At 34.9% G+C, this 16062-nt stretch overlaps 1 protein-coding gene across 3 annotated transcripts in view; it reads left to right on the top strand.

Annotated features, from left to right (window-relative positions):
• LOC144440983 (uncharacterized) overlaps positions 1-16062 on the top strand; it is a 44558-nt gene that overhangs the window by 6093 nt on the left and 22403 nt on the right. For 2 of the 3 annotated variants that reach the window (XM_078130479.1, XM_078130478.1), the window contains exons 2-6: positions 2464-2666; positions 3124-3265; positions 6432-6698; positions 10862-10952; positions 14414-14437. In XM_078130479.1, coding sequence (XP_077986605.1) covers positions 2489-2666; positions 3124-3265; positions 6432-6698; positions 10862-10952; positions 14414-14437 — 702 coding nt within the window. In that variant the 5' untranslated portion in view covers positions 2464-2488. The remainder of the gene's footprint in view (positions 1-2463; positions 2667-3123; positions 3266-6431; positions 6699-10861; positions 10953-14413; positions 14438-16062) is intronic. The other variant, XM_078130480.1, reaches the window with a different exon arrangement.

Here is a 16062-nt window from a genome sequence, read left to right as displayed (position 1 = left end):
TTATTACAGTCTTGTATCAATTGTCTATAGGATAATAAATCATTGTAAGGTACCAAATGTTCAGCTACAAGAATGCTTTCATAAATGTTCCATGCTGACAGCCAGTCATCAAAATTGTCTATTGTTCTTCTCCTTCTTCGCGGTCGTATGACAAACTCGCCATGCTCTACCGTTACATCATTGTCACTGAATTCATGGTTCGTTTGAAACGATATCAGATCTGCTAAGTCTATGAACTCACCACTTTTAGCTGCTCGTAAAGTCTTTTCTTGGACAGGGAAAGAGGTATTCCGAATTCCCGCCGTTGCTCCAAGCGAAGCAGTCTTTGAAGAAACATGAAAAGCAGAAGCAGATATGCCTTCATCACATTCATGCTTTAGTCGTCGCTCTCGCGCGTCATTGTCCCTTATTAGCTTCTCCTGTGAATCCTTATCCCTCTCATATTTTGTCAACCGCTCTTGCATAGTCAACTGAGCCTCAGACATGCCATTAACAGTCATTGTCAGGTGCTCAACACGACGTGAAAGTTCACCAACAGCTCCTATCAATACATCTCTATCAGTATCGTTGTTCTCAATCGTCTCTCCACCAACCGCTCCTTCGTTTATACCGTTTTCCTGTTTTACACCAATATCTACTCCAAACTTGCAGGCTTCTCCAGTTGGACCATCATGTCCTTTGACTGGTCTCTTGCAAGTCTTGCATTGAGGAGGTTTTCGCTTATCACCATCGAACTCCATTTTCGAAAACCGCAATTTCACAAAATGACACACGAGGAGCAAAAAATTCAGAATGGCAACGAGAGTCTCTGACGTGGCATCCTTATATACAGGTCACCTATGCTAATTGAGGCGACCACCTGTTAACCTTTACGTAATGTTAATACATTTAAATATAATTAAAATACCAAACATCAATATTTGGAAAGCCATTCATGATCTTCATCCCAAGTCTTCTCCGTCTAAACCCTGAAAGCTATATGTTGATGGCACTGACATCTTCTATGGATATTGCCAAAGCTTTCAACAAACATTTCATTGACATTGCAGATGCTCTCAACAAAGATATTTTGCATGAGACTTTTGATCCCACTAAGTTAAATAATTTTGTTGACTCTAAAGACATTCATTACAGCTTCCGAATTCCACTTACATGTATCTCGCAAACAAACGTTTTGAAATTCCTTCTGGATTTGGATATTTTTAAGTCAACCGGGTATGATTTTTTAAGTGCTAAGATTTTGAAATCTACAGCTCCTTATATTGCTACACATTTTTAGAATTGTTAACCTCTGCATAATCAATATTAATCACTTTCCATCTGCTTGGAAAATTGCTAAGGTGCTTCCTCTTCATAAAAGTAATTATACTGATAAATGCTCCAATTTTCGACCCATTTCTATTCTACCATGTTTATCCAAACTTTTAGAATCCCACGTTCACCAAAGTCTGTATCTTTATCTCAACAAGTTTAATCTTCTTTATTCATTTCAATCGGGCTTTCGTCCCGGTCATTCTTGTCAGACTGCTCTCACTTATTTCATTAATCAGTGCTATACTGCAATAAATAACAATAACTGGAGTGGTATCATTTTTCTTGATCTCTCTAAGGCCTTTGATCTTATTAACCATTCATTGCTTATTGACAAGCTTAAACTCTACAACTTTGATTCTTTGGCTATAAATTGGTTCACTTCATATCTTAAGGACAGAAAACAGTTTGTTTCCTTTAAAAATAGCAATTCTTCCATGTTATCTATTAAGTCTGGCGTCCCTCAAGGTTCTATCCTTGGTCCTCTTCTTTTCCTCCTTTATATTAATGACCTCCATTTAGAAGTTGAACACTGCCATACTAATACCTATGCTGATGACTCTACTCTTCTATATTCCTCCCCTGATATTTCCACAGTAAATCAAACTATTAACGATGATCTGTCTAAAGTTCACAACTGCTGTAATCAAAACCATATGATCATTAATACAAATAAATCCAAAGCTATGGTAATTCCCCCTAAAAAGAACCTTTCTTTGCCCACCTCCTTTTCTGTTATCTGTAACAACGCGTCTCTTTCCCTCAGCGAAGTCGAAAAATCACTCGGACTTATCATTGACTCTACACTCTCATGGACTTCACATTGTCAACATTTGCATGCCAAAGTATCTTCTAATCTTGCAGCTCTTCATGATATTCTAAATACTAATAGATGTATTTACTAAAAAACTTTTCTACTTTAGTTATATTCAGCCCTGTTTTGACACTTGTTGGAACATATGGTCTCATGCAAGTAAAAGTGACACAATATTATGTCATGTTATAACAGTGTAATGTCATGTGGAATACACAATATTATGTCATGTTATTACAGTGTAATGTCATGTGGAATGTACAATATTTTGTATGTCATATTATTACAGTATGTTGTCTTTTGAAATTTAAAGTGTACTATATTTATTGCTATGGCAGGACATTATGGTGTGAGGCAGAAAGAATGAAGTCGTCATCAACCATGCCAACCAAGATTGATGAAACATCATGTAATGGTTTCTGTCAACACCCAGCATGTTGGGCATCAGAAAGGAGACTGGTCAAACATATACCTAGGGTATTGTCACCTGTAGGACTGCCAAAGAAGAAAGATTCTCCTGGCAGTGATGATGATGATGATGGTAGGTTAATTATTGCTGTTACATTGTATTACAGTATCTGGATCAATTTATTTGCAACTTCCAGAAGATGTATTTAAACACTTCACTGGATATGATGACATGGGTGACATTTGTATGTATGTATGTATGTATGTATGTATGTATGTGTGTGTGTGTGCGTGCGTCTGTCTGTCTGTCTGTCTGTATGTCTGTCTGTCTGTCTGTCTGTCTGTCTGTCTGTATATCATTCTGTTTATTGTTAATTGATGTCAACAGAACATGTATTATTGTATATGAAAACCTTATATATACTTATTGCTTTAAATGTCGATTCTGGTATTAAAGGAATATCAACATTGTTTCTGTCCATACTGCTATTACCAAACTAAAATCGATACCCTGTATAGAGTTTGGTCTGCCTACACTTAGTTCAAAAGTAGTGGATATAAATTAATAAGTTAAACATTTCTATTCATAGATTTTGGACTACCTAGTTTGAAAGTGGTGAACATGTTAGATGACTATGGACTAGACTCAAGAGATCGCTATCCCTCACCAGATATGAGTTCATTGCATCACATACGAAGCAGTTCATTACCAAGTATTCCTCATATAGACAGGTAAAATCAAAGGAATTTAATAATGTCATTCATTGTCAGTAGTTTCAACACTATCTGACCACATACAGTAGTTTCAGCACTGTCTGACCACATACAGTAGTTTCAACTCTGTCTGACCACATACAATAGTTTCAACACTGTCTGACCACATACAATAGTTTCAACACTATCTGACCACATACAATAGTTTCAACACCACATACAGTAGTTTCAACACTGTCTGACCACATGCAATAGTTTCAACACTGTCTGACCACATACAGTAGTTTCAACACTATCTGACCACATACAATAGTTTCAACACTGTCTGACCACATACAGTAGTTTCAACACTATCTGACCACATACAATAGTTTCAACACTGTCTGACCACATACAGTAGTTTCAACACTATCTGACCACATACAATAGTTTCAACACCACATACAGTAGTTTCAACACTGTCTGACCACATGCAATAGTTTCAACACTGTCTGACCACATACAGTAGTTTCAACACTATCTGACCACATACAATAGTTTCAACACTGTCTGACCACATACAGTAGTTTCAACTCTGTCTGACCACATACAATAGTTTCAACACTATCTGACCACATACAATAGTTTCAACACCACATACAGTAGTTTCAACACTGTCTGACCACATGCAATAGTTTCAACACTGTCTGACCACATACAGTAGTTTCAACACTATCTGACCACATACAATAGTTTCAACACTGTCTGACCACATACAGTAGTTTCAACACTATCTGACCACATACAATAGTTTCAACACTGTCTGACCACATACAGTAGTTTCAACACTATCTGACCACATACAATAGTTTCAACACCACATACAGTAGTTTCAACACTGTCTGACCACATACAGTAGTTTCAACACTATCTGACCACATACAATAGTTTCAACAGTCTGATCACTTACAGTAGTTTCAACACTGTCTGACCACATACAATAGTTTCAACACTATCTGACTACATACAATAGTTTCAACTCTGTCTGACCACATACAATAGTTTCAGCACTATCTGACCACATACAGTAGTTTCAACAGTCTGATCACTTACAGTAGTTTCAACACTGTCTGACCACATACAATGGTTTCAACACTATCTGACCACATACAATAGTTTCAACACTGTCTGACCACATACAGTAGTTTCAACACTATCTGACCACATACAATAGTTTCAACACTGTCTGACCACATACAGTAGTTTCAACAGTCTGATCACTTACAGTAGTTCCAACACTGTCTGACCACATACAATGGTTTCAACACTGTCTGACCACATGCATTAGTTTCAGCACTGTCTGACCATATGCATTAGTTTCAGCACTGTCTGACTACATGCATTAGTTTCAGCACTGTCTGACCATATGCATTAGTTTCAGCACTGTCTGACCACATACAATAGTTTCTACACTGTCTGACCACATACAATAGTTTCAACACTGTCTGACCACATACAGTAGTTTCAACACTATCTGACCACATACAATAGTTTCAGCACTGTCTGACCACATACAGTAGTTTCAACACTATCTGACCACATACAGTAGTTTCAACACTGTCTGACCACATACAGTAGTTTCAGCACTGTCTGACCACATACAATAGTTTCAGCACTGTCTGACCACATACAATAGTTTCAGCACTGTCTGACTACATACAATAGTTTCAGCACTGTCTGACTACATGCATTAGTTTCAGCACTGTCTGACTACATGCATTAGTTTCAGCACTGTCTGACCACATACAATAGTTTCAGCACTGTCTGACTACATACAGTAGTTTCAGCACTGTCTGACTACATGCATTAGTTTCAGCACTGTCTGACTACATGCATTAGTTTCAGCACTGTCTGACTACATGCATTAGTTTCAGCACTGTCTGACTACATGCATTAGTTTCAGCACTGTCTGACCATATGCATTAGTTTCAGCACTGTCTGACTACATGCATTAGTTTCAGCACTGTCTGACTACATGCATTAGTTTCAGCACTGTCTGACTACATGCATTAGTTTCAGCACTGTCTGACTACATGCATTAGTTTCAGCACTGTCTGACTACATGCATTAGTTTCAGCACTGTCTGACTACATGCATTAGTTTCAGCACTGTCTGACTACATGCATTAGTTTCAGCACTGTCTGACTACATGCATTAGTTTCAGCACTGTCTGACTACATGCATAAGTTTCAGCACTGTCTGACTACATGCATTAGTTTCAGCACTGTCTGACCACATGCATTAGTTTCCGTTTAGCCATTAGTAGCCAGGAAATAGCTAATTACAAACCAGTGTAAAACCAGGAATGCATGTATAGTATAAATATCCCCCCCCCCCCCCTGCAGCTATTAAGGCTATTAGCCATTAGTTGTCAGGAAATAGCTCGTTTTGAAGTATTGTAAAACCAGGAATATAGTATAAATATCTCCCTAGTCAGCTATTTGAGCTATTAGCTATTAATAGCCACAATAAGCCATTAATAGCCGGCTAACAGCTGTCTTTCAGCTACTAACCCTCAGCACTCTCCAGGGCCTGGCTATGCAGCTATTCAAGCTATTAGCCGTTAATAGCAGCTATTAGCCATTAATAGCCAGGGTTGTTAGCTGGTAGCTGGCTATTAGCAGACTATTGATGGCTAATAGCGGATATTAATGGCTAATAGCTTGAATAGCAGTCACAGTAGACACTATTGCAACAAACGTTAGTGTTGCGTCTTTTTACGTTGATTGCGACAGGGGTACATGCATGTTATGAATCATATTTCTTAGCAATATATCGAGTATAGCAGTTCGATGACCACTTGCCAAGATTCTGTATCATGTGATCTCTGATTCCGATTGCCGCAGCTGATATAGCTGCTCCAATACAAAATGAGTGCCTCTACTATGTCCTTGACTGTAAAATTCTCCATAGCGTAATACGACTGCATAATGTGAATTATCCTGCGACCACACAATGTCACACAGTCGTATTATGGATGATAGCTTTTGTATAGCAAACTATACAAATTTTTCAATATTTTCTCTCATCTGCCAATATCAGTGTTCCCAAACCTCAGTAAAACAATGCAAAACATTGACAATTATATCATTTAGGTGTTGCATGTATTCTAACATGTTCTTCCTTGAATTGTCAATACATACAGCATGGTACTTCCCAACCCTCCGCCCCCAACTACATCACCAAGCAGTAACTCTGCCCATAGTCATGAGGATCAGCGGTTAATACATAGTGCTCCACATGTTTTGAAACCTGTGCCTCCAATTAAGAAAGTGGAGGTGCATGAAGTGTTTGATTGGGAAGACTTAAAGAAAGATTGGACTGATACATTTGTGGCATCTAAGTATTATGTTTGGTGTCCATCTCAAAAATACCTACAAAGAAAGACTAAAGAGAGAGAATTAAAGAAAAGGTGAGTGTATACACTTTTGATATCTGCTAGAAATGTTGCAAATTTGTTTTGAATATGTAACTGGTTGCCAGGAGAATAAATTTGATATATCATTGATACAATGTATTCCTATACAAAACACAGGAAGCCCAGGAGCTGCAATGCAGTTATGTGTACAGCAAAACAAAAACAAAAACAAACAGACAGACAGACAGACAACAAACACTATCACTACCAAGCATGACAGATATGTATGGCAGAGTATAATTACAAACATTACACAAAATGTACAGCAAAGTATAATTATGAGAATTACAGATATGTACAGCAAAGTGTAATTACGAGAATTACAGATATGTACAGCAAAGTATAATTATGAAAATTACAGATATGTACAGCAAAGTGTAATTATGAGAATTACAGATATGTACAGCAAAGTGTAATTATGAGAATTACAGATATGTACAGCAAAGTATAATTATGAAAATTACAGATATGTACAGCAAAGTGTAATTATGAAAATTACAGAATATGTACAGCAAAGTGTAATTACGAGAATTACAGATATGTACAGCAAAGTATAATTATGAGAATTGCAGATATGTACAGCAAAGTATAATTATGAGAATTACAGATATGTACAGCAAAGTGTAATTATGAAAATTACAGAATATGTACAGCAAAGTGTAATTACGAGAATTACAGATATGTACAGCAAAGTATAATTATGAGAATTGCAGATATGTACAGCAAAGTATAATTATGAGAATTACAGATATGTACAGCAAAGTATAATTACGAAAATTACACATATGTACAGCAAAGTGTAATTATGAGAATTACACATATGTACAGCAAAGTATAATTATGAGAATTACACATATGTACAGCAAAGTATAATTATGAGAATTACACATATGTACAGCAAAGTGTAATTATGAGAATTACACATATGTACAGCAAAGTATAATTATGAGAATTACAGATATGTACAGCAAAGTGTAATTACGAGAATTACAGATATGTACAGCAAAGTATAATTATGAAAATTACAGATATGTACAGCAAAGTGTAATTACGAGAATTACAGATATGTACAGCAAAGTATAATTATGAGAATTACAGATATGTACAGCAAAGTGTAATTATGAGAATTACAGATATGTACAGCAAAGTATAATTATGAGAATTACAGATATGTACAGCAAAGTGTAATTATGAGAATTACAGATATGTACAGCAAAGTATAATTATGAAAATTACAGATATGTACAGCAAAGTATAATTATGAGAATTACAGATATGTACAGCAAAGTATAATTATGAAAATTACAGATATGTACAGCAAAGTGTAATTACGAAAATTACAGATATGTACAGCAAAGTGTAATTATGAAAATTACGGATATGTACAGCAAAGTGTAATTACGAGAAAATTACAGATATGTACAGCCAAGTATAATTATGAAAATTACAGATATGTACAGCAAAGTATAATTATGAAAATTACAGATATGTACAGCCAAGTATAATTATGAGAATTACAGATATGTACAGCAAAGTGTAATTATGAGAATTACAGATATGTACAGCCAAGTATAATTATGAAAATTACAGAATATGTACAGCAAAGTATAATTATGAGAATTACAGAATATGTACAGCCAAGTATAATTATGAAAATTACAGATATGTACAGCAAAGTGTAATTATGAGAATTACAGAATATGTACAGCAAAGTATAATTATGATAATTACAGATATGTACAGCAAAGTATAATTATGAAAATTACAGAATATGTACAGCAAAGTATAATTATGAGAATTACAGATATGTACAGCAAAGTATAATTGTGAGAATTACAGATATGTACAGCAAAGTATAATTATGAAAATTACAGATATGTACAGCAAAGTATAATTATGAGAATACAGATATGTACAGCAAAGTGTAATTATGAGAATTACAGATATGTACAGCAAAGTATAATTATGAGAATTACAGATATGTACAGCAAAGTATAATTATGAGAATTACAGATATGTACAGCAAAGTGTAATTATGAGAATTACAGATATGTACAGCAAAGTATAATTATGAAAATTACAGATATGTACAGCAAAGTATAATTATGAGAATTACAGATATGTACAGCCAAGTATAATTATGAGAATTACAGATATGTACAGCAAAGTGTAATTACGAGAATTACAGATATGTACAGCAAAGTATAATTATGAAAATTACAGATATGTACAGCAAAGTATAATTATGAGAAAATTACAGATATGTACAGCAAAGTGTAATTATGAAAATTACAGATATGTACAGCAAAGTGTAATTATGAGAATTACAGATATGTACAGCAAAGTATAATTATGAGAAAATTACAGATATGTACAGCAAAGTGTAATTATGAAAATTACAGATATGTACAGCAAAGTATAATTATGAAAATTACAGATATGTACAGCAAAGTATAATTATGAGAAAATTACAGATATGTACAGCAAAGTGTAATTATGAGAATTACAGAATATGTACAGCAAAGTATAATTATGAGAATTACAGATATGTACAGCAAAGTATAATTATGAGAATTACATCCATAAAGGGTGAGATTAGGCCCACACATGTATTAATGATTTGATCAGTATGTGGACTGAATCAAAGAGGAATAGAAGTTTCCACATGTTTTGTAAAGCTGCGTTTACAAACAATCATGTGTTGATGCATACATGTAATTGTAAGGCTGTTCACATACAACAAAATAGTGACCACAGACTTCAGTTACAATGATCCACTAAAAGTTTTGTTAATGAGCAAGTACAAAGTCTCATGAGGAACGAGAGAACAGGGAAGAAACAAAACTTGCGATAATTGGGCAGCTTTATTTACTGTTCACTACACTACATGCATTACAATGTTCATTGACATAACACATTATAGCATGGATGTATCTCACTAAGAAATACATGGTTTATACAAAATTATAGCCTCAGTAAAGAATATTCAGTTCAGTTCAGGGATAAGGTTAGGACTGTCCATGAACAGTGAAAAATCATTTCACATGCATAATTGTGCATCGAAGTTGTTCGGTTGTCCATCATGATTATGTAAATATTATGCTAATTTATAAATGGAACGTGTAACTTAGATGCCTTGTTAACCACTACACTAGGGGGCGCTTCCAGGTTGGTACAGACATCGGATTATAAAATTATATGTGTTCGAATCTTCATGGAGTAGCACGCATTCTGTATCATGTTTAAAGTACAGAGAATGTACACTATACATGCTGATTATTATATTGCATGATATGTGTTATATATGTGTACATAATTAGTAATAAATAAATAAATATTTCACAAGGATTTTTTAGGAATACGACAAAATATGATCTGCGTCTGAGTACAGACTAATGGCTCGGTTGTTGGATACACATAGCATTGCCTGTGGTCATCTTACGATGTCAAAATTTCAGTAAGAGTAAAAATGGATCACAAAACTACTGGTCTTATATAGTATCAACTCTTTATTTTAAAGAATTCATACATCGGTAACAATTTTTTGTGGGTACTAATAAGTCTATAGTCTACTAATATATTTAATTTGCATGAATTTGAGTTATAGTCAGAACCTTCTGATATTGATTTACATAGTAAGTTGTCCATCAACGTCATAAAATGTGCTATCATGACAACTGGTATTGCCAATGTACTTAATGGGACAGGAGACATTTACATCTCTGAGAAAATTCTGCAGATAAGTGACGATGGAGACAACCTACGAGCAATTGACTTTGACTTCAACTGACATTAAAACAGAAATAATTATATTTGACTCCAGATGATGTTAATATACATGGTAACAATATTTGACTGCATTGATATACATTGTAACACTAGTATAATTAAAAATAAGAAGAAATAAATTAGGATAACTTAGCATAAATTAAGTGGTTGACGTTGACAACACTGAGTAATGCCTCAGCATAGAAACCCATACCCTAGGGTTTGCTCTGTCTTGTGTCAGCCAACTAGGTCCAGTACGGTAACTAAATTTGATAATTTGATATTGTTCTGTGTTTATATCTCCTTCTAATAGAGTACATGTATGGTATACTAGTAACTAAATTTGATAATTTAATTGTTCTGTGTTATACATGTATCTCCTTCAACAGATCTGCCAAAGACCCAAGACAGTTAAAAACCAAAAACATTAGTGGAGATCTCCTTCCTTTTGAACTTCAAAAACATTCCAAAAGAACAAAGGTAAGTTATTGTTTGTACTTTTTATTTCTTAGTTATCATAGTGAATACTTTTCATTGCCCAAAGTGACATCATTGGTAATTACAATAAAAATGAAGTTTGGAGTTGTATTTGTATAAAGCCTTTACAGTTATTACTACTTGATGACTGACTCAAAAAGTACAAATCTGTCATTTGACTTGTACTTTGCATACAGAATAGTTTGATGTTCTGACTTGTATCAAACCAAACTCTTGATAAAATGTAACTTTTCAAACAACTTTTATTAATTTTTATCCAGATTCTTTGAAAACATGTAGCATAGTTGACAGGTCATGATTGTTTGTGATTCTCAATTGGTGATATGTTATCACTATATTGTCAACAATCCAAATGACAACCTAGATTAATTCTCCTGTATGATTTTTTTTTTTTTTTTTTTTTGGGGGGGGGGGGGGGGGGGGGGGTTTTAAAAATTCATCCAGATATATTGATAGTGACATAATATGTCTTTGAAATGTAGATAATGAAATAATATTAGCCAACATTGTCATACTAATATGATTCTAATATTAGCCCCAGTGGACACAGTCTGACGAGAACTATAGGAATTACCCATCTGTCCATGCATGTGTACATCAGCCATATCTCTGATAATAATGACTCATTTTTAACAAAACTTGGCACAAATGTTAAGCACTATAATTTGACATACAGACACCACTTAAGTGTCTACTCCACATTATTAATTTTAGCTTTCTAATGAGCACTATAATTTGACATACAGACACCACTTAAGTGTCTACCCCACATTATTAATTTTAGCTTTCTAATGAGCACTATAATTTGACATACAGACACCACTTAAGTGTCTACCCCACATTATTAATTTTAGCTTTCTAATGAGCACTATAATTTGACATACAGACACCACTTAAGTGTCTACCCCACATTATTAATTTTAGCTTTCTAATGAGCACTATAATTTGACATACAGACACCACTTAAGTGTCTACCCCACATTATTAATTTTAGCTTTCTAATGAGCACTATAATTTGACATACAGACACCACTTAAGTGTCTACCCCACATTATTAATTTTAGCTTTCTAATGAGCACTATAATTTGACATACAGACACCACTTAAGTGTCTACCCCACATTATTAATTTTAGCTTTCTAATGAGCACTATAATTTGACATACAGACACCACTTAAGTGTCTACCCCACATTATTAATTTTAGCTTTCTAATGAGCACTATAATTTGACATACAGACACCACTTAAGTGTCTACCCCACATTATTAATTTTAGCTTTCTAATGAGCACTATAATTTGACATACAGACACCACTTAAGTGTCTACCCCACATTATTAATTTTAGCTTTCTAATGAGCACTATAATTTGACATACAGACACCACTTAAGTGTCTACCCCACATTATTAATTTTAGCTTTCTAATGAGCACTATAATTTGACATACAGACACCACTTAAGTGTCTACCCCACATTATTAATTTTAGCTTTCTAATGAGCACTATAATTTGACATACAGACACCACTTAAGTGTCTACCCCACATTATTAATTTTAGCTTTCTAATGAGCACTATAATTTGACATACAGACACCACTTAAGTGTCTACCCCACATTATTAATTTTAGCTTTCTAATGAGCACTATAATTTGACATACAGACACCACTTAAGTGTCTACCCCACATTATTAATTTTAGCTTTCTAATGAGAATTTGACCTTTGACTTTGACCAACCTTGACAAATAGCTAGTTTGTCTTTCTACCATAATTAAGGGTAAATACACAGATACCCCATTCAAGTGTCTAAACCCATATCATCACAGTCAAGCTTTCTTTTTATAGTCTGACTTTTGACCTTGACCTCTTGCCCGTGATCTTCAAGGTCAAATAGGATAAAGCTCAATAACTTATAATAAGAAGTTTGAGATGTCATTGACGTGTCTGCACATGTTTATCAAGGTAATCTTTCAAGCTAAGCACTAAAGTTTGACCATGACCTTCAGCTTCAAGGTCGCATAGCAAATTCTTCAATAACTTTGTAAAAAATGTAAGTTCTTTGCCTAGAGACATCATTCAAGTGTGTTACACATTGTTAGAGGTAAGCTTAGTATTTCAACAGCCTTCTGACCTTGAACTTCATCTTCAAGTTAAAATTTAAATTTGCTATTATATATAAAATGACTTTGAAATTTTGATTATAGGATCACCATAATTATTTCCAGTAATGCTATAATCTTTCTAATAAGATTGTACAAATTGTAGGACCATATTTAAGACAACAGTTAACAGCACAATACATCTGGTATTGGGGGAATGTGTCTTCAAATAAAGCACAATACAATGTTGTGTTGAGGAATGTGTCTTCCAATACAGCACAATACATCTGGTATTGGGGGATATGTCTTCAAATACAGCACAATTCATACATGTTGTGTTGGGGAATGTGTCTTCCAATACAGCACAATTCATACATGTTGTGTTGGGGACTTTGTCTTCAAATACAGCACAATACATCTGTTATTGGGGGATATGTCTTCCAATACAGCACAATTCATACATGTTGTGTTGGGGAATGTGTCTTCAAATACAGCACAATTCATACATGTTGTGTTGGGGACTTTGTCTTCAAATACAGCACAATACATCTGTTATTGGGGACTATGTCTTCAAATACACCACAATACATGTAGTATTGGAAACTATGTCTTCAAATACAGCACAGTACATCTGGTATTGGGGACTTTGTCTTCAAATACAGCACAATACATCTGGTATTGGCGACTTTGTCTTCAAATACAGCACAATACATCTGGTATTGGGGACTTTGTCTTCAAATACAGTACAATACATCTGGTATTGGGGACTTTGTCTTCAAATACAGTACACATACATCTGGTATTGGGGACTTTGTCTTCAAATACAGTACAATACATCTGGTATTGGGGACTATGTCTTCAAATACAGTACAAATACATCTGGTATTGGGGACTTTGTCTTCAAATACAGTACAAATACATCTGGTATTGGGGGACTTTGTCTTCAAATACAGTACAATACATCTGGTATTGGGGACTTTGTCTTCAAATACAGTACAAATACATCTGGTATTGGGGACTTTGTCTTCAAATACAGTACAATACATCTGGTATTGGAGACTTTGTCTTCAAATACCGCACAATACATCTGGTATTGGGGACTTTGTCTTCAAATACAGTACAATACATCTGGTATTGGAGACTTTGTCTTCAAATAAAGTACAATACATCTGGTATTGGACGATATGTTTTCCATAGTTATATAGGACACAGTGACTCTGTATGAAATTTTGACACATGTCTAAAATCTGTAACTGAATGTCTGATTACTTTGCTATCTGTTACTATCACTTTTCTTGATACTATCACTACCACTTCTACCACTTCTACTACTACTTCTACTACTACTAGGGCCAGCCAAGATTTGGAAGTGTTGTAAGTCAAACCACCTCTGTTTATCTGATGTTCACTGTTTTGTGGCAGAGATATTAAATTCTTAATGTTAATGGTGTCTTTTGTTCATCTGTCTAGCATTATGTGTCTATTGTAAGTGTTTCATCCATTCGTTTCTTTTCACTTTTCTTGTCTACATTTTTCATATACTTTTAAGCAAACTTGTAGATTCAATGGATTCTTCAAAATATTGCCAAAGTATTTCCTATCGATTATGTCAAATATATTACATGTACTAAATTCTTCACCATGTTCACCACTGTTGCACACTGTGTGGCACAAGCTAGGTTTATATTTGAAAATATTTACTTCAAAACTGGACGAAAATATCCCTGTTGGGATTTTACATGATGTAATATATAATTGTGTCTTTTACACAATCATAATAATGGACTTGTGACTCTTCAAAAATCTCTGTACATTCAAAGTGATCACGTCATTTGATTCCAACTACTGCGGAACCCCCCCCCCCCCCCCCCCCCAATTTGAGATGGAATGCTCTGGAATCTCATTATGTAATCCTGCGCATTGTCATCAGGTAAACCAATTACATGTTATATACTGCATTAGTGCTTTGTTTAGATACTTAGATACTGGTAGATTGTATCCATCAGGGTTCGCACGGTCCTGGAAAACCCTGGAAAACCCTGGAATTTCAAACCCTCCCTGGAAAGCCCTGGAGTACCCTGGAAAAATGCACCCTACCCCTGGAAAACCCTGGAAAATGATCATGTTCAATCGATCGATTAATATTGACAATCGTCATGTCTGTGCTCGAGCCACCCATTCATATGATTCTGAATCTCGTAAATGTAAAATCGCAAAAATATTTTCAAAGTCTTTCGCCACGCTGGGTGATGAATCAAAATTCACGCCGATTGAACCCAGACAGTCAAGCGATCGTTCCACAAGACACTTCGCCCAACAGACCGTGCCTATGATTAGTTGAATGGGCGCCGCAGTGTTTCTTTAGATCTTGCTACTCCATACATCTCCCAGTCGTCATTTCAGGGACATGATATTGTAACAGTCCCGGCCGGGGGTAACATGTACAGTAGGTCAGTTAACAAGATTATCGTAACACTGTAGCGAGTATCAAAGCATCATCAACCTCGATTAGAAATTGTTACAAGTTCGGCGCACGAGTCGACATACTACAAGCTCAGGCATGGCAATACTAGGGCTAGGGCCTAGGGAAGTGCAGTTGATTTTCAGTATTAAATTAGGCAAGCTTCAACTTCAAGTTCTTATAATTTGGTAAATACGTTTAATGAGTCATTTATATAATGAATATTTTAAGAATGCATACTTCAAATTTCATATAATTGGTAGTAATTTGGTACATGCATTGATATAGTTTGGAAACTTTATTTAAATTTATACAGAATATTTTCCGTAAGCCCGGAGAGTTTATTCCTCTTCAGCTCTGCTGAAAAATGAACATTTACACAAATGTATCAAATATTCACACACTCATTCAGGATGTACATGTACGTCATTTCAGAACGTTATGTATTGACAGCACAGGAATTTGTCAGAGTGTTTGCTAACTATGTGCTCAAATACATGTAGAACTGTGGTTACCTTGCATCCAATGAGAAGAAGAC

Source organism: Glandiceps talaboti, chromosome 10, assembly GCF_964340395.1.
Source record: "Glandiceps talaboti chromosome 10, keGlaTala1.1, whole genome shotgun sequence".
NCBI lineage: Eukaryota > Metazoa > Hemichordata > Enteropneusta > Spengelidae > Glandiceps > Glandiceps talaboti.
The sequence above is the reverse complement of the archived record's forward strand: the minus strand, read 5'-3'. Positions and strand labels throughout refer to the sequence as shown.